Below are 24,088 nucleotides of genomic sequence, written 5' to 3'. Positions count from 1 at the left end.
AGTTAAAAAAATTAATATGCAATAAAATCATACAAAATGCATACATTTACTTTCAAAAGAATATAATACTGGGGTGGAAAAATTAAGAAATGCCAAAACAAAAAGAAAGTAGAGCTTCAATACAAATTGAGGTAAGATTGTTATTCGTTCAATAGATTTTAAAAATGATGTATGAAAAAGAACCATGGATCAAAATATAAACACACAATCATTATAATGCAATTATGCAAGCTAATACTGAAGTTCGTCTTTCTAACTCAAAATATACATGAATAAGAGATAAGGGTAAAAAAAGGTAGGGGAAAAATTCATTGTATCAAATAGTAATGAGGATTCATAAAACGGGACTGAAAATTTATGTCTCAAATAGATAATTCAAAAGAGGTTAAACACAATAACGCATTCTCATATCCTCATTACCAATGGAAACATAATGAATGAAACTTAAAAATGCGCCTCAATCTCATTTGTCAAAATTGTATAGAAATGAGTTATCAATAGGAAATCGTCAATGTCTTGCAATTGCTATATAAAGAATTAGAAACTATTTTCTTTCCGTGAACTAAATAATGGAAAAATGGAGACTGAGACATAAAATTCCCATTATGAAGAAAGTGGAAAAGTAGATAAAGATTTCTCTTGTAGCATCAATATTACAAGTTGATGCCACATTTTATAAAAAATCTATTTCTTAACATGCATATAAAAATCAATGAACCAATTCATTGACTGATTTTATAACAAAAAAATAATCGATTCAAGTACTAAGAATCAATGAGTTAACTCACTAAAAAAATTCATGCCTAATACATGTGCTAACCTAGCAAGTTGACTCAATTATTTTGGGAAAATTTTCTTTTAAAAATATGATACGTAAAAATTAATTCACGAAAAATATCGATTTAATCCCCTAATAAATCCTTAGCCAAAAATCACGATTAACTCTTACTTATCAGTTAGGATAAGTTGATCAAACCGGTCGCAATGAATGATGATTTTCTTATTATTATTATTATTATTTATTAAAAAAAAATGAAAAAATAATTACCTTATTCCTAAGGAACAAAGAGGTCAGTCAAGGCCTCAAGTGGTAAAAATAAATTAAATTTAAGACTAGTAACACTCTTTAATACCACCACTACCAAGGAATTGAAATGATCAAGACTTATAACATAATATGCATACGTCATTTTCACTTAACAAAAGATTTTTTTTTTAAATTGTCAATTGAGAAATATCAATGCCTTGAGATTGCCATTAAAGGGATTGGGATAGATCCTTCTCAAGAAATAAAAGAAAAAAATATTCATTATTAGGACTGAACACGAAGTCCCCATGTCAAAGAAAATAGAAAGATCATACAACCCCCAATGACATCGACATTTCAAATTCAAAATTGGCGAAGAAAGAAGATAATTGAACAACAAAATTGATAAATTTATCCATTAAAAGAAAAAAAAAATGGGTGATTATTTAAAAGAAACAAATATTTTTCATTTTGAAATAACAATAGAGAATAAAACAAATCAAATTTCATTTTGTTTTGAAAAATTAATAAAAGACAAGAACAAAATATTTTCTCAACATAATTTTTTTTTTTTGTGAAATTAGTTTCATTTTTTTTTTTTTTTTTGAAATTTCATCGAAAAATTGGCATTTTTTTGGAAAATCATTTTAGAAATTCAACAAACATTTTGAACACCACTAGCGAAGTTGGCAAACCACAAAATATCCTGTACATTGCAGGTACCAACATCTTATATATTACAGATACATCCAATCGTGTCAAAACATTTTTATTTGGAGGCATCTTCAGAGTCACTACTCAATTATTGGAATACCCTATATATTGCAGGTATTAGCATCTTATATAGTGCAGATGCATCTAACTATTTCAGCACATTTGGGGTGCACGAATCATCGAAATCATTTTGAAACAGATACCCTGAATATTGTAGACATCAACAATCATTTTGAAACATTTTTTTCTAAAATTTTATTTTAAAAAATATATATTTTTTAATTTCATTTTACATAAAACAACTTAATTAATATTTCAAACATTCCAAAGATATTGAACAAACTAGAATAATACGATATGCAACAAATGATCAATAATTAATTTTTGAAATATTTTAAAAAACATATGCAATTTTTTTTACAAGAATGATTAAAAATCATTTTGCAATTTTTTTTATTTGAAACATTTTCAGTTGAGACATTTTGAAAATCATGCAATTCTTTTTATGAAAATGAAAGAAATTCAATTTTTTTTTTCATATTTTTTAAAATCATCTAATGGGGAAAATATATGTTTTTTGGGGAAAAAGAAACATTTGAAAAACACTTTTTTTACTTTAATTTGAATTTGTCATTTTTTTATATAGAAAAAGCCCCCTGATGGGACAAGAAAAGAAAACTAGAAAATCTATTAGTAAAACAACTTTTCACCAAAATTTGTTGCAACATGACTACAGAATCATTATGCAACAAAAATTGGTAAAGCTGAGGTGTTCCAACATTTTTTCCAAAAAGGAAAAAAAAAATTGAAAATTCACATTTTTTTAATTATTTTTTAAAAATTCAAAATTCACATATTTTGTTGTTCATTTGAAAAATTATTAGAAAGAAACGACACAATTATGAAAACATCATAAGTTTGATCATTAAGATAGAAACATGTTAAAACACATCTTGCAAAAATGACTTAGAGCAATAATCGGAACATTCCACAAATATTGAGCAGTCATATCAGTATATTGTACAACAAAATAGTGACATATTGTGCAATAATTGGTCTAAGAAACAATCCAAATATTTCAAAGACATTGAATAGGCCATAATAAAGACAACATGCAAATTATAGAAAGACGATCGAAGATAATGATGATATTTCAACAAAAAGTTGTATATAATCTAAATATTCAGAATTTTTTAGAAACAAACAAAAAGAATATGGAAATGCAAAATGGTTGGAAAAAATTGGACAGTATAATACCCCACATTGATGCGTAAAAGTATTTTTTCGTAGGTAAATATAGGGTATTACTCAACTTAATCTTCCATTTTGAAACTATTATTTTTTAGAAATCTAGGTAGCATAACGCACCTAAGGGATATATAAAATATTTTTCAAAGAAAAATATGGGGCGTCATTCAATAGCCAATCTATCATCGGGTATTACATAATCACAATCCAAAATTGGAGATCAAAATAAAATAAAACCAATTAAATCATTGGAGAAATCCATCAATAAAATGCAATAAGAATCATGGAATGAATTATCTAAAAAGAGAATATGAATATATATATATATGGGTCACGCTCAAGGGCCAACTTTTTGGCAAACTTTTTGACAAAACATGAGTTAGAAGTTTTGGAATGGGCTGATTTTTGGTGAGGATGATCTCTACGGTGAGGCCCATTCCAAAACTTCTAACCCGTGTTTACAAGTTGAAAAATCGTGGACCGTCCATTTTTTGTAAACTATTTTTGATGGGGTTAGAAGTTTTGGAATGGGTGGTGAGGATGATCTCGTCACCGTAGAGATCATCCTCACCAAAAATGAGCCCATTCCAAAACTTCTAACTCATGTTTTGAAAAATGTTTTGCCAAAAAGTTGGCCCTTGAACGCCACCCTATATATATATATATATAGGGTCCCATTCAGCAACAAACATTTTGGCAAAACATTTTTCAAAACATGGGTTAGAGGTTTTGGAATGGGCTGATTTTTGGTGAGGATGATCTCTATGGTGAGGAGATCATCCTCACCAAAAATCAGCCCATTCCAAAACTTCTAGCCCCAGTTTACAAGTTGAAAATCGTGGATCGTCATTTTTTGTAAATCATTTTTGATGGGGTTAGAAGTTTTGGAATGGGCTGATTTTTGGTGATGATGATCTCCTCACCGTAGAGATCATCCTCACCAAAAATCAGCCCATTCCAAAACCTCTAACCCATCTTTTGAAAAATGTTTTGCCAAAATGTTTGTTGCTGAACATTTCCCATATATATATATGGGAGGCGTTCGGAGCCAATTGTTTTAACAATCATTTTAACAAAAGAAACTCTATCGTAGGATTGAGCTGATTTGGACGGTCGAGATTGAATTAATCGGCATATACATTTAACTTATAGATTTATGCTATTTTTATAGTGTCATCCCTCATTTTTGGGATTATTAGTGCCACTTCCCTGGCACAATTACAACCTGAGAGTAAAAAGAACAGAGAGTTCTTGTCTGAAACCTCTCTCTCTCTCTCAACTCTCAACTCACAAACTGATTGTTCAACTCAAGTGTTCTCTGTAATTCATATTAGTCTTCAAAATTTGTCCGTGGGTGGTAAAAAGAAAGGTCCATTAACCCATCTCTTTAAACAAGGAACAAGTGTTAGATGGGGAAATGAGTATTTATTTTCCCAGCAATACGAGAACTCTCTGTTCTTTTTACTCTTTAACAAACGGATTCAAACCTCATATCTCACATCCAAGTGTTCTCTCCTCTCCTCGAAACCTTTTTTGATATGCTCCCACATTCAAGTTCACTCCCAAAGGAACAAAACAAACAGAAGACTGAAAATTGAACTTTGTACATAGAAAACCAGCTAAAATTCATTTAAACTAAATTGAAAGTGAACATGGTCTGAAAGTTACTTAACATCCATATATTTTTATTTTAACAATAAAATTTTCATAAAAAAAAACTTTAACATCCATATTACAAACAGAAGAGTTGATAGCTTATTTCAAATATCGGGTTTTGCTATAAAGATCTAAAAGAGTCTAATTCAACCTTATTTTACATGTATGATGGACTCCTCCATCTACATCTAAAGTACCAGACACACTACTTCTTCACCTTCGTCTAAGAGTACAAGAAGATCCCACGCTAAAATCCTCGTTCGTGCGAAGGAGATGGAGTTGCAGCTAGGCGAGAACGAGAGAGAATGAAAGAGTGAGAAAGAGGGTTTTATCGAGAGTGTTTCAGGCGAGAACGAGAATGAGAGAGAGAGAGAGAGATAGAATGAGAGAGTGATCGATCGGATCAGTGAGAGAAAGGGTTCGACAGAACTCCCTGTCGTTAAGTTTCGATCGGGTTTTAATTGAGGACAGGGAGGCAACACTAATTATTGTAAAGATGAAGATGGCTCTGTAAATATTGGTTAAGTTATAACTTAACCTCAACTTTCAATCTCAAGCGTCTGTAACCGTCATATCCAACGGTTTGAATCCATTTGTTAAAGCGTATGTTAAAGAGAGAGGTGCCGAACGGGACCCTATATATATATATGGGTCCCGTTCCCCACCCTAAGCTTTACCCTACACTTTAACAAACGTGTTTTGTCCTACATGTGTTAGAAGTTTTGGAATGGGCTGATTTTTGGTGAGGATGATCTCTATGGTGAGGAGATCATCCTCACCAAAAATCAGCTCATTCCAAAACTTCTAACCCCATCAAAAATGATTTACAACAAATGGACAGTCCACGATTTTTCAACATATAAACATGGGGCTAAAAATTTCGGAATTGGATGATTTTTGGTGAGGATGATCTTCTAATCATAGAGATCATCCTCACCAAAAATCAGCCCATTTCAAAACTTCTAACCCATGTAGGACAAAACATGTTTGTTAAAGTGTAGGGTAAAGCTTAGGGTGATGAACATTTCCCTATATATATATATATAGGGTCCCGTTCGCCACCCTTAGTTTTACCACACACTTTAACAAACGCGTTTTGTCTTACATGGGTTAGAAGTTTCGGAATGAGCTGATTTTTGGTGAGGATGATCTCTATGGTGAGGAGATCATCCTCACCAAAAATCAGCTCATTCCAAAACTTCTAACCCCATCAAAATTGATTTACAAAAAATGGACGGTCCACGATTTTTCAACGTGTAAACATGGGGCTAAACATTTCGGAATTGGCTGATTTTTGGGGAGGATGATCTTCTAATCATAGAGATCATCCTCACCAAAAATCAGCTCATTCCAAAACTTCTAACCCATGTAGGACAAAAAACGTTTGTTAAAGTGTGGTAAAACTTAGGGTGCTGAACATTTCCCATATATATATATATATATATATATAGAACAGCGTTCCTAAGACTCATATTGGGACTCACATTGCGACACACCGTTTTGTCTTATATGGGCAAAAATATTTGGAATGGGCTGATTTTTTGTGAGGATGATCTCTATGGTGAGGAGATCATCCTTGCCAAAAATCAGCTCATTATGAAACTTCTAGACCGTCCAATTTTTGTTGAAAAATTATAGACCGTCCAATTTTTGTAAATCAATTTTGATGGGGTTAGAAGTTTTGGAATGGGATGATTTTTTGCCAGGATGATCCCCTCATCACAGAGATCATCCTCACAAAAAATCAGCTCATTCCAAACATTTTTGCCCATATAAGACAAAACGGTGTGTCGCAATGTGAGTCTCAATATGAGTCTTAGGAACGTGACCCATATATATATATAGAGTAGCGTTCAATGGCCAACAGTTTGGCAAACATTTTGGCAAACACATTTTTCAAAACATGGGTTAGAGGTCTTGGAATGGGCTGATTTTTGGTGAGGATGATCTCTATGGTGAGGAGATCATCATCACCAAAAATCAGCCCATTCCAAAACTTCTAACCTCATCAAAAATGGTTTACAAAAAATGGACGGTTCACGATTTTTCAACTTGTAAAATGGGGCTAGAAGTTTTGGAATAAGCTGATTTTTGGTGAGGATGATCTCCTCACCGTAGAGATCATCCTCACCAAAAATCAGCCCATTCCAAGACCTCTAACCCATGTTTTGAAAAAGTGTTTGCCAAAATGTTTGCTAAACTGTTGGCCACAGATAGGGACCCATATATATATATATATATATATATATATATATATATATATATATATATGGGTTAGATTTTGGTGAACGGTGCTAATGGACTCTGCTTAACGGATTCGAAGTCACTTCTTCCACCTCCTCACTAGTATAAGTGTGGTACCTGTCAAAAACTCTTTGACGCTCAAGTTAGAGAAGTAGAAAAATAATCTAATAAACTGATTGGACCTTCAATCCGTCAAAAGGTCATTTCCTCTGTGCTAATCGTGCTATTTATAAATCCTTCCTTCAAATTAGGATTTTCCCTTCTCACGGGAAGTGATCCCGGAGAATCTCCTGATTCTTTGGATCTTAAACGGAATGGGGAGCTTCTAGATTGGATATGTTATATTAAGGAGATCTCCTCCGAGATTCCTAGGCTTGACATGCACATATCAGGACTATAGGTATATTTTGACCAGGTCTGCCCTACTTGATAAATCATATCTTATTTAGTATTGCGCTGCCCTTCTAGCTAGACCCAAGTGCCTTCTATTTTGACCTGTCCTTCTCCTGGGTAGCCCATATATGCTGTTCTACAAATAGTACCACTCAACCGTCCAGGACACATGTATGGTTTAGATAACTGCGCGGTTATTTTCCTCTACAATTATCCCCTTTCAAAGAGACACAAAGTGTTGCTGACTCTTCGAGACACGTAACATTCCCTGATTGGCTGTCAAGATCCTCTATAATTGCTTCTATTATTAATGAATCGACGTTTTTAATGTTATGTCGTTTCAAATCTTTCTCTAACGACTAAGACGAATCGTCTTTCATCTGTGTCTGTTCACGTGCCCCACTATCATCAACACTTCGTCCCAAGCTACGACAGTTAGGTTAGATCAAGTTATCCTCCCAAACATACGTACTCCTTTACGTTCTTCTATAAATAGGAAACTTTGTGCTAATTTTTACTTTTACTGTGTTGTTGTTCATTGCATTTTGCGACAAATTCTCTCTTTCTTTCTGCTTCATTGCCATTTTTACCTCTTTTAGGTTGAGGTAATCTTCTTATCTTGTCTTTTTTTTTTTTTGCAATCTTAATTTCTTAATGGCTGCCAACATGACCCAATTTCGGAGGGGACTTTATATTCTTGCCTCTATGTCTATTTGGATCTGCAAGGACCCCAAAGACCCTAATGAATGTCGCCAGGGAGAAATTATGGTTTACGCTAGCCAAATCAAAGCTGGCCTTAGTTTCTTTCTCTCTCCTTTCCTTAGGGAGGTGTTGAGTAAGATAAACTAGGCCCTAGGCCAAATGTTTGGCAACTTCTACTGTTTGGTGGAGATAGTGGAGAAGATGGGTATAACCCTCAATAATTTCCTCTTCAAGTGCAATCTGAAAGCTATCCCCTAGTGCCCTAGGTATTACTCACTGTTCTCCAAGAGTGCAGAAGTTGCACTAGCTCTATCTCTCCCCAGTATTGACAAATGGTGGTACAAGGACCCCTTGATTATCTCCGAGAACTGGGAGTTCGCCCCTGGGGCTCCTCATGAGGGATTTAGAGTCTCTCAGACCTTCCAAGGTAAATCTAGTTTTCAGATGCCTAGTTGTATCTCATTCTTCAATTTTTGTAAAAAATTCTCTTTCTTTCTGTTCCACTGCCATTTTTACCTCTTTCAAGCTGAGGTAATCTTCTTTTCTTGCCTTTTCTTTTTTTGCAATCTTAAATACGAGTATTCTTTGATTAGGTCTGTCTTGCTTGCAGACCAAGTCTTATTTCGTGCTGCGCTGCCTTTCTAACTAAACCAGGTGCTCTTCTGCTTTGACTTGCCCTTCTGTTGAGTAGCCCACGAATGCTGATCTGCAAATGGTACCAGTCAACCAACCTGGACACAAGTACGGTCTAGATAACTAAGCAATTATTTCCCTCTACAATATTTTCTCAGAAAGAATGACACAATGTCTCATGTATAGAAAAGAACCAAAAACATTTTATTCATATTCTCATAAGAAATGAAAAATGAAAAGAAATTGCTGAAAATACCATATACATATATTCAATATTAAAAAAAAGATAATCAAAAATAAAAAATAGCTAAAAGTTAGTTTGTGAAAAAAAAAAATGAAATATTATGTAAGAAAAATAAAATAAAAAGGAAGAGAATGTAATGGCAAATCGAATCAAGTGGAAGATGACATTAGAAAAAATGTGGAAAAGGAGTAGAACATGAGGTGTGAAGCAAACAAGTGAAGAAGAGGTTTGAGGTGACAACAAATTGGCTCTTTTATTGCTATATCCGCATGGTTATTGTTGTCACGCCTCGCAATGCTAACACAAATCCCCATGTCAAATCCCGAGGTACTAAATGGAATCTCAAGACTTTAATATGGTCACCTTTGATTATGTTAGCATTCTACGACACACAACAACCTATTAAAACGTAAACAAAATCTCTTTTATATATAAAAGTAAGATAACAATGAAAGCCAATACACATCGAACAACGGGGAATAAATCAAGGCATGGAAATAGTAAGTAATATTTAAGATTCACAAAATGCCTCTCTTGAACATAGTCCTAACACTCAACCCAAAATCTGTCATACAACCTGGACGGACTGACGCGGCTAGTAGGTATAGCCCCAGTGCTCACTAGGTAACAAACTCTAGCTATTTATTTGACCAACCAGATGTTTCTCACTCGTCGGTTTTACATCTGCCTTGCCAACTACAAACTCTAAAACTAAAAAATAGTCAAAGGTGGTGGTAGTGCTAGAGATGGCATGGTGGTAGTGGCATATAGTATTGGGCAACTTTGTTGTTATGAAAAGCCTTATGAGTAGGGTTGGTAATGGGTCAAGTATAGGTTGGATGAAGCTATTTCCATATCCTTATCCAACTCTATATTTGGATATTCATATCTGATTTTTTACCCACTTATGCTAAGGATATCCATATCTGATTATTTATCAATTTTTTTCAAGGATATCCATAATTGACTTTTACCCAAAGTTTAAGCGGACATCCTAAACGGATATATATACCTCATTGTGAAGATAATGAAAAACCCTTAAATTTAGGCATACCTATATTTTATTGTGAATTTAACGTACTAAAATCAGATAAACGGATATTCAGTTGGATAGGACGTATATCCATATCCGACCCTAAAAATATTTGGATAAAAATAATTCCAGATAAATTTACCTGAATTCTTAATCAGATAAAAAAATTGTACCCAAATATCTCGGATAAGATGAGTTGAGTAAGCAGATATTGTTAGACCCATTGGCAACCATACTTATGAGGTAACCCTCAATTATTTTCTCCAATTGCTTGTAAGACTCAAGTTTGGGTTTAGATAACTTTGTACTCTCTATTTTGATATAGTGATTTACTGTCGATTTGTCCTGTGATTTTTCTCTTCTCATTGGAGGGGTTTTTCACGTAAAAATTCGATGTCTTTTATGTGTGCTTGTTAAGATTATCAAAATGTATGGTGTTCCTAAGCTTACGTACATACTTGTTATGTTAAGTAAACCAAAAAGAGAGATAATGGAATTATTGAGAACACCAAGAACTCTGAGGATTGGAAAGGACTTGATAAGGATTGGAAAAAAAGTGAAAAGGATTAGGAAAGGCCTCCCATAAGTTTTCATATCACAAACATATTTTGCATTCATCATTAGGAATCCACAACAACTAGGTGACAGATTATCCAATCCAACGAATGCAAAATGGGGTGTTTATAGTACTTCCTTGCTTTCCTGTGTCTAAACTTTTGTTTGAGTCTCTAAATACGTCCTAAGGAAGGTATTCTCACATTGGAATTCGAGTATTTGGTTTCCTTATCCAGCAAGGTTATATTGTAGCTCTACAAACTAGGTATGAAGGCAATAAAATGTTGGTGCTTCATTGGAGGCTAATTGTTCAACCATATCCACCGGGATGTAATGAAAAACTCTTGGGGCACAATGTATGGTTTATGGATTCTCTGTAGGGATTTTATGGCGTGAGGATGAAATGAAATGGATCAACTTAGGTTTGGTTTGAACAAAAAGATATGACTAGCATACTGTTCGAATGAGAGTTTCTCATAGACGACGCCAAAAGTCTAGAGGCTTTTTCAACCTTCCACTTCTCGAGATTAGATTGGTACCTTGATGGTAATGATGTTGGTGATGATTTTGATCAATTGATTGCCTTTTCAAATCTTTAATGGTTTTGGGCAGTTGAAGGGGGAAAGAAGGGCCCCTAGGGTGCTCTGATAAAGATCTTCTGAAGATTTAGTTAGTAAAAATAACGTGATCAAAAAAATGTAAAAGAAGATGAACAATGAAAATGCAAGATGGTGTTCTTGGGAGAGTGAAGGTTGGTAATTTTTCAACATTTCCTCAATCTTTGAGAAGGGGTTTTATAGTCTAAATCTAAGGACAAGTGTTACCACGTGAAAGCTAATTATGCTGTCTTTGAACTTTGTGCCTTATTAATGATGATACTTGAGTTTTATTAACATTATCTCAGGTCAATCAATTATAAGTTAGTATGATTCACTATTTCGGGTGGGTGAGTTGAAGAATGTCACACTCCCTCAGATTTGATAAGTACTCTTAGATATTGCATTAAATGTCGTGATTTGACATTGAAAAGGGTTCATATCACATTTAGTTCTTTATCTTATTCTAATGTGCATATTAAACCCGATCTGTTGTTTTATTGACCTGTTAGACTATTTTAGATTATTTGTGTATGAATCAGAAATCCAGTTTGCACTTTTATTCTGATCACCTTGATTGTCAGCCTTAGTAACTCTGTTCGGACTTCATGTGGATAATACCGAGCCATCTTGTTAAATGTAATATCATCATACTTATTGTTGCTCACTTGATTTAAGATGTTGTCTGAAAGCGCCCTCGATCCGCGGGGTGCGCGGATCCGCTTTTGACCCTTGAGGTTTGGGAGTCGCCACCTAGTTATTATGGTCTAGGAACCAAACTGACCCTACAATGGATAAAAAAGAACTAATCTACTATAGAAATCTGAATCCGGAGATCATGTTACGGGGTTGGAAGGTGTTAGGCACCAACCCCGCCCCGCCAATGCCGGTCTCTACTTATACCAAATATAACTACATCGCTAATGATAAAACCTAGATTTAAAAAACTAATAAAAAACCTTACCTTCGATATGCAAAAGTACTATTCCCTCAGATCTGAAAAACAGTTTCTTGTACCGTACTCCTTACTTCGCTTTGTCTCCGGATCTGATTTCTGATCTCCGAGGCAAGGTGTCTCTTTCTTGGATCTGGATGCTTTGAATTTGTGGTGGATTTTTGGGGTGTTTTTGAAAGGTTTTTGGGTGTTTTTTGGGCTAAAATCGGAGTAGGGGTGTTAGGGAAGGAGTTGGGGCTCCAAAATTAGGGTTTTGGAGGGGTTATGGGGGCTTCTTCACCTACTTTTCCTAGGGTTTTTTCTTTTATTCGAAAATAGGGTGTGGAGGCTCTTATTTATAAAGTTTTTAGAAGCATTAGGGTTTGATTAGGGTTTCTTTTAGGGTTTCAATTAGGGTTTTGACTTAGTCTTTAGGGTTTTAGGGTTTTGACTTTAGTCTTATGAGATTGACTTGATTAGGGTTTTGATTTAGGGTTTTGACCTTGGTCTTATGAGATTGACTTGATTAGATTAGGATTTTGATTTGGGATTTTGACCTTAGTCTTATGAGATTGACTCGATTAGTTTAGATTAGGGTTTTGATTTAGGGTTTTGACTTTAGTCTTATGAGATTGACTTTAATACTTGACTCTAGTCTTACTTAATTGACTTTAATTTTGACTTTGGTCTTATTTGATTGACTTTAATATCTTGACTTTAGTCTTGCTTGATTGATTTTAAATTTTTGGAGAACCCCTTTTTATTATATCTTTAATTCTTTGGACCCCCAAATGGAGGGGTCCTTAAAGAAATATCCCACGAACCGTCAACAATTTTGCCTGAGAGTCCAATTAATCGATTTTTTAGGTTCAACTTTTTAAATTAATTTCATTAATGTTTCACTTTAATTATTTAATGTTTTATTTATTAATTTCGAATTTTTAGATTATGAAAATTATGAAATTACCGTTTTGCCCCCGGAGAGGACTTTTCACGTTTCAAGTCGGTTTTTAATGTTCTAGGATGTTTTAGAATCAGTTTTTCGTAAGGAATTCAATGAGAATGTTGGTTTGTGTCATTTATGAAAATTTTTATGTGAAATTATTGTGAACTTTATGAGGGGCATTTTCGTAATTTTGTTAAATTCTGTTAAAATTGGTGAAATGATTTATTTGGTTCCGATTTGTTATTTTATGTGTTCGAGAGAGTTTTCCTAAGCGTAACGTAGGCTCTAGGGTTGTTTTGAGGTTAGGGGTATTTTGGTAATTTAATCATTTTAGTGATTTTTATCGTGAAGCTTCTTTTTGGTTTGCAAGATGATGATTTCTATATTTCTAGGGTCGTATTTTCCTAGCGTAGCGTGGTTTATAAGTTTTGTCAGTTCGAGATACCTCATCCGGATTTCTGAAACATATCTGGTAACAAAATAAAGCATTGGAATAGACATTCATCATTGGGAACCTTTGCGATCGGGTTGACGACTTGATTAATCAGGCGGATGCAAAAATGGGGTGTCTACATTGTCGTACTGTACTAAACACTCTTTTCGAGAAGTGTTGATTTTGCGTCCTCATTGATTCCAAATCGGTATTTTCGACTAATACTGATTTTACTAAGCCAAGATTGGTATTCAAACTTGGGACTCACTTGATATTTGGGGGCATGTGCCCTAATCCCTTAGTGTGTCAAAAATGGTCTCAAAGAATCCTAAAGTGGACTTCAAATTAATCTAGTGGAATGATTTATCACATAATGTGTCTAATATCAATCAAGTCCAAGACTATTAGAAATAATTGCTGGTCTTATTGTTTACTAATTGAGCAAGATTTTGTGAACAAAGAGAAAAATAATAATACAAGATGAAACAGAAGCCCCCTTGACATACATATGTTCGCTCTTAAAAACCTTTGAATTTGTTTAAGGCATTACATTTACATTCGAGAGAAAGAAAGAAGATCCTAAAGTCGATAATGTTGAGTCTAATGTTAATAAATACTTATAGGAAACCTTGGGGTCTAAAGTAGCCATCTATGCGACAAATTTAGTATAATTATTTAAGAAAGTAAGATTGCCTCTAGGGGTTGAATCGGGATATGGGACCTATCTAGAATACTTAAAGATAAATAGAGGGGAAGTCTTACCTGTTCAATAGGCATAAGCTTGCCATCGATGTGCAATTTGGGGGGGGGGGGGGGGGGGGGGGGAGGGGGGGGGGGGGGGAATGGAAAATGGAAACTTTGTTCCCATTAGGAAAATTGTATCTACACGCCATTAATCTCTAAGGGCCCTCCAAAAGTTTTAGAAACTTAAAAATAAAACATTTTAAAGACACCTCAATTTTCTTCTTCTTCTTCTTATTATTCTCCTCTTCCCGATCCAACTCTGACTCCAATCTCTCCCCTCTCCCTTTCTATTTTTTCTTATTCTTCTTTTTTTCCTCCAATGTTTTGATCCATGAGTGTTTGTGTATCATCATTTTCTCAACAACAATATGACCAAGTTATATAACCCCATTTCATTCCTCGTAGTCATCTTTGTTCATATCAAAAGTGGTCATCTAACATGCTTCCATCTATATCAAAAATGCACATTTGCCATTGTGAATTGTGAAACCTATGTCAAAAGTGCATATTTGATATAGATCATACCTCATTCTGATTCATTGTGCCAAAAGAGGAGGAGAAGAGGAATAAGAAGAAGAAAAAACAGAAAGGGGGAGAGAGAGAGAGAGATTGGAGGAGGGGGAAAAAGAAGAAAAAAAAAACTGAGGTGCCATAAAAAATGGAGTGCTCGCCAAAGAAATTAGAGAGCCCTTAGAGATTAGTGAAGTGCATATATAATTTTCGTTCTCATTAACACCATACACATTATAGAGATAAACGACATTCAGGTTAGGCTTCCAGACTTATAAAATGTCTTTCTAGTAATTTAAGGCATGTACTTAATTTCATGGTTGCCGTTGTTCCGTTGTTGGTACTGGTGTTGTCATTGGGGCAAAAATAAGAAACACGTAAGATAAGAAACTCATTTCTATAAATCAGGTGATGTATTTAATACAATGCTATCGAAGTACTTATGAAATTAGTCAACTATGTCGTTGGAAGATGTCATATCCATATGTGGAGCGGACTATCTCAATAAAGAGGGGAAACTGTAGCAATAGAAATAAGATGGCTGGGAAACAAGCAAGTGAAATTACCAGAATTGGAATCCATGTAAATCGATGGTCAAACATGATAAAATAGGCAGAACTAAATGCTATTGCCATGCCTGCAATAGAGATGAAGAGCGTGGCAAGACCAAATGCTAACTTCCTGGGTAAGGACTCAAGAAAGTCTTCTTCTGCATAGCGTGATGTGAGGATAGATAAGAATATCAATACTGAAGTTAAGGAAGAGATCAGCCCTAATGCATTTGACAAGGCAAACAACATGAAGTATCTGCTTTCTTGAAAAATAGGGATGCCTGATTCATTAGTGATGCTTGAATCATTACGATTTCCACCTGGTACGGTAAAAGCTGCGGCAAAGACCACCGTGGAAATTAGTGTGGCCACAACTGAGCAAGATGATGCCATATCCCTCATCCATTTCTCCCCTTTTTCAACTAACTCTTTGTGCTCTTCTGTAAACAAAGCTTGTGGTGTTTTTTTATCCGAGTTTTGTAAATCTCTGTATGTGGGTTGTGTGATCTTTTCCACAGCCTACACGAAACAGTTTATAACAATAACATTATTTAGAATAATTTTACATAAAAAGTTAAACAAGTTGATTGGAAGAAAGCTAGAGAAAGAAAGATTGGATTAGAAGGAGATTTTTCTTGTTCTTTTCCTATTTCTATTTCAAATGACTCGTTACATATAATTTGGAACTTGAGGCTTAATATGACGAAAAGGTTGTCCACTTCAAATGACGTAATTTTCTTCAAATTAGATTGATAATTTTAACCATGGAGGTCCCATATCTGTGTTAATAAAAGCCTCTCAATGATTCTCTTCTCCCTTCAACTCTCAATTATTCATTGTGATTTTAGTATCATTTTTAGAGTTAATGTACATTTTTTTTTTGGATAAAATTCAAAATTCAGATTCTTGAAGAGTTGCCTACCTTGATTTTTGGAAATTTTTTGAAAGAGTTGATAGTTTCCCCCAAAAATAGTTTCCTTCGAAATATGAGAAAAGACTGGGTTTATAATGGTAAAGGAATTTAAATATATAAGCTATAAAAATAAAAAATAAAAATCTAGTAATATCACCTTGAACCATTGGAGCTCCCTTTGCATTTGTAGAGCTGAACCCGAGATAGCTTTGAGTTTTGGGGATGGTGCCAATTTCGCTGCCAGATGCAATATGTTGTTCCCACCAGTAACATTATAAGATGCTAATGTATTTGTACATGCTCTCATTTTCTGTAAGAGTTTGAAAACCTTTTCTTGTCGATGTTCGATGGCGATATGAAGTATGGTACGAGAATCATTATAGTGGACCCACATCAATGGAGGAAAATTTTGAAGGCACATGGTTATAAAATCAACAGTTCCATACTCTGCAGCTACCAAGAATGGGACATTTATCAACTCTTTGATCTTTGAGTTATTACCCAAATGTGACACTTGATCACAAATGCATTTGACAAGCTTTTCGGCTTGGCCATTCATTAATTTAGTATCGTAGACTTTCTTGACACCCGGCACTGTTATTACAATCAAATTACAAAAAATATGTGAATTCAAGTGATGTAAGAAATGAGCAAACAAGAGGAGTTGAAGGACCAAGGTGAGAAACTGTTACCTAGATGCTTTGCAACATTCCAAAAGAGACCGTTGAGCCACTGGGATGCTTTTATACAAAAAGAAATTTGTTTAGTAACTCTCAAGATAAATTCTATAGGAAACTTCAAAAATGGATGTACTTTGCCAATATTAATGAACCAACTATTTTTTGTCATACTTATGAAAATGGTCATATACTCGATTTTGTAATTACATTTTTTTAATGAAAATTTTCATCTGATGTGCGGATAATTTGATTAACTTACTTTAATCCATTATGCCCTGGTGTTTAATGTAGGTTAACAGGAGGGGTGAATAAGTACATAGGAAATGTGACATACAATATGTAAATGTAACCGTTTCGATAAAAATAAATAATTGATAAATCAGAAATATGGTCATTTTCATAAATATTAAAAACCATGACTGATTTAGTAACTTTTTGCAAAATATTCGACCATTTTTGCAAAATAACCTAAATTTTAGGTAAGGAAATTGATTAAAATTTTTAAGAAAATAAAAATAAATTAACCTTAAAGCACTTCAATCGATGATCATGGCACTTCATATTTGATGAAATTCAAGCTTCTATTCATTTTTTTTTGTTATACCTTGGGTATCCAGGCCTCTTAGAGCACCAGACTAATCCCACGAGGCAAGCATGTCACCCTTCAACACGTACCAGGTGTATTGGGATAAATCCCACGGAGTGGCCACCAAGAATCCTCTCGAGTTCATAGGAAAGAGTGGAAGGACCCTACCAAGGATGAAAAGAATTAGGTAGTGTTTGGGAATGCAATAGGGGATCCGCTTCTCACTTACCATTTCTTGGCACCCAACCATGTCCTATGAGAAAGAGATTGTCTGGTGAATAATCCACTTTTAGCTTATCGGAAAAGTGAGAAATGCAGGTTAGCCCCACTCCCAACTATCAAAGTTTGATATAAATATTTTTCTCCATCAAACATAGGACAGTCTTACCATTTTGATGGGTTCAAGCAAATGATCAATGATATTGAGTTCACTTTTCCCTATTTACCAACATTAGGTTTTTCATTAACATAAAACAATGTATATCTATATAATAAAACACAACTGAGTTGGTACAGTTGTAAGACACAAACTTTTGTGTGTGACACACCTTAACTACTTTATTTCCTTTTCTCTTTACCCACTCAACTTTATTTTCACTCCTCTAACTTAAATATATTTTCAATTTTAGCCATTTTAACTTATTTTATTATTTTTCATTTTTTACCCCTTTAACCTCAAAATTATTTAATAATGCCCTTCTAATTTCGTTTTTTTCACTTTTATGCCCTTAACCCTCCCATAAAGTTATAGTTTTGTGAGATCCACTTTATTTCTTTTATACTTCACCCCCTACAACTTTACTATATTTCCTTTTTTACCTCCTTTAACCCACTTTATTATTTTTAATCTTTTCCCCTTTTAACCTTAAAAATCTTCAATGATACCCTAAACCTAATTAGGCTTGACCCAAACCCACTAATTTTGTGTTGTTTTCGAGCCGTGTTCGCGGGTCATGTTAAAATTGCCACCACCTACTCCAACTTTATTTTTTATATTTTTTGCTTTTACCCCTTTAACTAAAGTGAGGATGCCATGCCGTAGGCACGGCTGAAATATAGTTTGTTAATAAGATATAAGTGTGAGAAATATAAGATTTTATAAGAGGTTCAGTGCTATAGAATATTTTGAAGGTGCACAACGTGAAAAAAGCCCATATTCGATGGTCCAAGGTCGTCGAATTTCATAAAATTTGTCTAACTAAGGCGTCAATTTTTTTTCAATGGGCCGAAGCCTTCAAATTAATTAAGGGCGAGAGAAATTCGACTGCTCTAAACCGTTGAATATGGGGAACATCAAAATTTAAACGTCCCTGGGCTATCAAAATTTGGTTTCTAAAATTCGTCGGCCTTAGCCCATCAAGTTTTTTTGTCAAATTTTCTAATTTTCACATAGTGGTGCCATGTCGCTATGTTTTTTACAGGTTTGAGTATTGATTTCCCGGTGTGGGTTCAAAAAACCTGCCTTCATCATCTAATTATTAACCACTAAGTCGTTTGCTTAGCCAAAATATAAAAATATTGTTCTTAAGTGTCTGTCTCACCATCCCTTCCTTTGATCTGTCACACCTTCAGCGGTTTCAATACCTACCAGTAATACTTACTCTACACACCAAGAATCTACGCCACTTAAATTGAATTAACATCCCTATGCATAATGTTATATATTCCAAATCAGCCGAAATAATTAGTCTTTGGAGTTCCCTTAACTTCTAAGGGGATTCATCCACTCTAAGAACTTGGAAACTTGGACTACTTTACCTCTTGAGCTTTCTCACTCTAAGTTTGGTTGCAAATGATGAGATCTCCTTCTTATATAGACTTGGGAAGGTATAATGGACAGCATGGTTCTAAATCTTTTGACTTCTTCACTAAATCACTTATTGTTGTACCTGTTCTAGCACTTACCGAACTCTCTTGAAGGTCAAACCTTTTCCAAAACTTGGTCGAATGGAGAAACCTCATATTGCATTTCATTCCCATATCAGTGTTTGGCCCACTTGTATAGATAGTCCTTAATCTCCAAACCCCATCTATTACTAAATCACAAGCTCAAATAGCCTAGTCTATAGGTATACTCTCACTTGTGGGGTCATGTTAGATGATCCAAGCATCCAATGAATTGCTGATATAATGGAGATTAATCCATTTGAACCATGATTTTAGGTAAGAAATTTACCTAGTTAGTAATGCTAGGTAAATTGTTTCCCTTGCGTTGAGAACGATATATTGGATATTAATTTCAACTGTCCAAGACCTTATTACTTATAGACCCCAAAAGCGAGATTAAAACCTGTATATAGTTGAGTTGAGATGAAGAAATAGTTGATGAGTTGGGATGTGTCCTTTATTTTTTTACTTGACAAGCATGCGATTCTGAAAAAGATATTCAAATACGATGGAGACACGAACTTATACGATGTACATTTATACATGGTAAGATAGAAAAAGGTGCTAGCTTGCAAAGTTGGTTTAAGTCGATGACTGTTGTGTTCAAAATCCATCGTCACCTACTAATTACTAACCAGTAATCTCACTTTCCAAACAAAAAAAGGAAAATATATATTGTAAAAGAAAGAGAAATAAATAGTACATGAGTTGGCAATGGTCTTTTAATCTTTGTGTTCTTTTAAGAAATGTGTGATTACTCAATGGAGCATTAAAAGGGTTCTTTAAGGTCCAATGACCAATGACATTGTAACAATGTTAACAGTGTTAGACCTACGGTTTAGTGTGGCCCAATAGCCTCCATGATTTGCATTGTTTTAGTAACATGGATCCCATAGTAACCCAAATCATTACTTCATTAGAACTCAAATGGGAACCCTCTTAAAGACTAGAATTAGAAACATTGATGAATTAGGAAACTAATAATAGAGGAAATCTAAGCCATCTTGCTCTCATCTATATATTTGGATCGGCTCCCCAATTACAGTGTCAACATTTTGATTTTATTCCATCACTTACGAACACCTTAGCTGATCCAATCAAGAGAAAGGGAGAGAAAAGGTGAGTCTAATCTATAATAACAATTCACAAAGGAGTCTATTAGGTTCCCTTCTACAACAATAATTAGTTGATATGTTCTCCAGATTTTTGATGCCAAGGTATGACTCAATCTTATGTAATTCCTTTATTAGATTGGCATGATAGAGAGGACCTTGGTATGTATTCAGGTCTAACGAAACTGAGGATATATATGTGATCGGGAATCATGTTTTATCAATTTAATTCCGCATTCTGTTATTCTTGTAATTGTTAGAATGTATGTAAAACTACAACCAAAACAATATCGAAACAAATAGAAAATTACATGATCAAAAACTTAGAAAATTGAGTTAAACTTTTTTTTAAATGAAAATTATTAATTAATATCTAACTGATGCTACTCTTAACATAATTAGAAAGTCTTAATCCATAATATGCCTAATCGATCTATACATACCAAAAATTTCCTTATTACACCACGAGTTTCCATATTGTGATGGGATACATCGATAGTGATTCGATGCATCTCTCTGATCTAATATGAAGTTGAAAAGTGAAAGATGGGAAAAAGATGCCCATGTTTTCAGTTTTTTTAATATACTTGGCCCAATTTATTCGTCATTTCTTATATAATCATCCTTCTAAATTGCAAAATTGAAGGAAAAAAAAGGGCAATGAAACAAATGGAAATTTATGGACTTTCACTCACCTTGAATGATTTGAGGCAAAAGGAGAAAGTGGAATAAGGAGACCATTTTTGTGTGGTCCTTTGAGTTCTCCGTGCAGGGGTCCTCCACATCTCCACTTCTTTGTTGTCTGGAGATGGAGGTTCTTGGACATGAACCACTTCAAGAAACATAAGTTTTAATTAGACTAGAATGTATTCACACTTGTCTAAACACACATAAAAGGACATAAGTAATAAAAGATTGATAGAGACACCAACGTGGATATATGCAATTTTGCCAAAACCCTAGTCCATTTCCACTCCTAAAAGCAGAAGGCCTTCGAGCCAAAACATCCAATGCACAATTCCCATATCGATCTCTCGTGGTAGCTAATTCTGGGTAAAGCTCGATCAGATGAAGTGCTATATCTACATGTACCAAGACAAAAAAGAAAATTGTATATCTAATTTTGAAAAACCACATACACAATATTGATAACTAGTAAGAATTTTGTTACCATAGAAATTTGCTGCCATTACAGCATTGAGAAGGCGAAGACCATCTTGACCTCTATATGGACTTGGATTTATGTCTTTCGTTACTTCGCAGAGATACCTCAACAATTCCTTATGACCTAGTAGAGCTGCTTCAAGTATTGGTGTATGTCTTGAATTATTTTGGATTTGTGGCAATCTTGGGTTCTTTTCCACCATTGCCCTTGCTGCCTTAATGTTTCCAGCCACAACTGCATAATAAAGAGCAGTATGACCTGATGAATCTTTCTTTTCTAGTGCTTCTTCAGGCATCTCCTGGACCAGCTTTTCCACAAACAATGTTTGTCCTGATATCGCCGCAATGTGGAGAGCTGTCTTCAATGATCCTGAGATCCCCACAGACATGGCAGAAATGTCCTTTTTGAAGAACCTTACTGCCTCTTCCCAATCACCATCAAATGCAGCTTTGTATAGTGGCAAATACGAATAGAGATCTTTGAGGTTTCCATCTACCATAGACAAAATGTAAACAATGAAACTAAGAGCAGAAACAAAATCCTCAAATTAATTTTTTTTGTTTCATTTTTTTTTCTTTTTCATACCCCTCTAAAGAGATTAGTTGAAGGAGACTACATTTATTTGCTTGTTTGATCCAGATTGAAAGAAAATAGTTGGTGACAAAGTGGAGAATTACATGTTCAAGGGACGGGGATAAGAACACAAATTTCTGATAAATTCAGGATCAAACAAGCAAATAAACGAGTTGACTTACTCAATAAGGTAGTTGTACCTTCTTTGAAAGTGCTTTATTTCATAAAATTACTTGGACTTCTTAGAGCCAATTACATCCTTATATAAGCTCAAAGAAACAATCTTAATGGGAAAAAAATCTCTCAACTAAATTACAATTCAAATACTAAATAATTGGAAATCAAACAATTAAGGGTAGACCCATATATAATGAAAACTGGGGAGGAAAAGTATCCCAGAACAGAAGAAGGAGATAGAGAGAGAGAGAGAGAGAGAGAGAGGAAGAAGCTTTGGCTGGAGATAGAAGACGAGGGCATTTAGGTCATTTTCTACTAATATTCCATGGGAGACAGAGGCCAAAGAGGACATGTCACCAGTATAACAACACGGGGCACCTCAAATAGTAACCAATTATGTGTCTGAAAATCATTCTAAATTTTGCCTTATAAATTCAATTAAAATTCGAATGATGGAAAAAAAAACCAAAGTTTGATTACCAGTGCAGTTATCCAGACTTTGATCGTATTGGGTTGATGAGGCCATTGTTGAGGAGAGAGACTTTTAAAAGCTTTAAGCTCTAAGAACCTCTGTTGAAGCTGCCTTTGCCGTTCACTTGCAACCCTGCTTTCAACACAAGTACGAAATATGTATATATAGACACATTAAGCTTTGTTATCAACGACTCGCATTGACTTCGTTTCTTGTTTTTAAACCCGTCGAGTCAATTTGAAACTCATCTGAGTCGACGCGACTCTGAGTGCCTCGACGAGTAATTCGATGCAACTGATTTGTCGAGACAAATTGTAAGAACCTCCGCAGTTTCCTCCTTTCACATCCCAAACATATGCTCCGAGAACTCAGACTTTGACTACATAATTGGTTGACACAACAGACTAATGATTCTTATTTGCAAAAACACTATCCTCAAACCACGTTGCTTTCCATTAAAAAAAAAAAAAAAAAAATAGTTGAGATGGAAGGATACTGAATTTATTTTTATTTTTATTTTTAACTTTTTCTCCCTATCGTATCCAAGGAGTTGGCAATGGATCCACTTCGGATTGGTACTAAATTTGATATAAAAACTTTTATGAGAACTTGACTTAATCCCAACCTGATCGGATTTTTCACATTAAATTATGAATCCGATCCGATAAAATATGGTAAAGTCTTAATCCAATTCAGATTCCAATCCAATAATAAATGGTAATGGTCAAGATGATTCAAACCATTCAATCAATTGTATTTTTACTACCCCATAAGGATTTGTTGCGATGGTAAAGAAGTGGGTTGGTTTATACCTAAGTCATGACTTCAAATTTTTTCACACCCCTCCACCTAAAAAAAATTGCTTGGTCACAATCTGGCCCACTATCCTACGAGGATACCAAGATATGAAAAAAAAATGTATTTTTACTTAAATACTAAAAGAGCAATCAAATATTGATCAATAACCATGATGAAAATAAAAAAGAAGTTTTTTTTTTTCAATGTGGAAAGACAACAAAAGGTGAAAGGTATTAAGCTAGAAAGAAAAAGTGGGAAAGATTTAGAGTAATATATATATATATATATATATATCATTCAATGGCAAAATTTTTGGCAAAACATTTTTTAAAACATGAGTTAGAGGTTTTGGAATGGGCTGATTTTTGTGAGAATGATCTCTACGGTGAGGAGATCATCTTCACCAAAAATCAGCCCATTTCAAAATCTCTAACTCATGTTTTGAAAAATATTTTGTCAAAAAATTTGCCAAAAAATTGGCCATTGAACGCCCCCCTATTTATATATATATATATATATATATATATATATATATATATATATATATATATATATATATATA

The 24,088-nt window shown here is 34.3% G+C and overlaps 2 protein-coding genes across 4 annotated transcripts in view; both read right to left on the bottom strand.

Annotated features, from left to right (window-relative positions):
- Nucleotides 1–22,874, bottom strand: part of LOC147381887 (uncharacterized) — a 46,910-nt gene extending 24,036 nt beyond the window's left edge. The window contains exons 1-3 of one of the 3 annotated variants that reach the window (XM_086429850.1): nucleotides 22,737–22,874; nucleotides 21,513–21,998; nucleotides 21,274–21,423 (exon numbers count right to left, since the gene is read on the bottom strand). In XM_086429850.1, coding sequence (XP_086285976.1) covers nucleotides 21,274–21,423; nucleotides 21,513–21,998; nucleotides 22,737–22,782 — 682 coding nt within the window. In that variant the 5' untranslated portion in view covers nucleotides 22,783–22,874. Of the gene's footprint in view, nucleotides 1–21,273; nucleotides 21,424–21,512; nucleotides 21,999–22,261; nucleotides 22,499–22,736 lie in introns of those variants that run through there. The other 2 variants (XM_086429851.1, XM_086429852.1) reach the window with 2 other exon arrangements.
- Nucleotides 14,996–20,968, bottom strand: LOC147381888 (uncharacterized). Its single transcript, XM_086429853.1, has 4 exons — nucleotides 17,361–20,968; nucleotides 16,769–16,816; nucleotides 16,234–16,670; nucleotides 14,996–15,682 (listed from the first exon to the last, which is right to left on the bottom strand). Exons 3-4 carry the CDS (start codon nucleotides 16,633–16,635, stop codon nucleotides 15,065–15,067), a joined length of 1,020 nt encoding a protein of 339 aa, XP_086285979.1. The 5' UTR covers nucleotides 16,636–16,670; nucleotides 16,769–16,816; nucleotides 17,361–20,968; the 3' UTR covers nucleotides 14,996–15,064.
- Nucleotides 22,875–24,088: the final 1,214 nt, after the last annotated feature.

This window comes from Akebia trifoliata, unplaced genomic scaffold, assembly GCF_017979445.1.
Source record: "Akebia trifoliata isolate Shusen 1 unplaced genomic scaffold, ASM1797944v1 Contig00199_ERROPOS100000, whole genome shotgun sequence".
Lineage (NCBI taxonomy): Eukaryota > Viridiplantae > Streptophyta > Magnoliopsida > Ranunculales > Lardizabalaceae > Akebia > Akebia trifoliata.
This window is presented reverse-complemented; position numbering and strand designations above follow the sequence as displayed.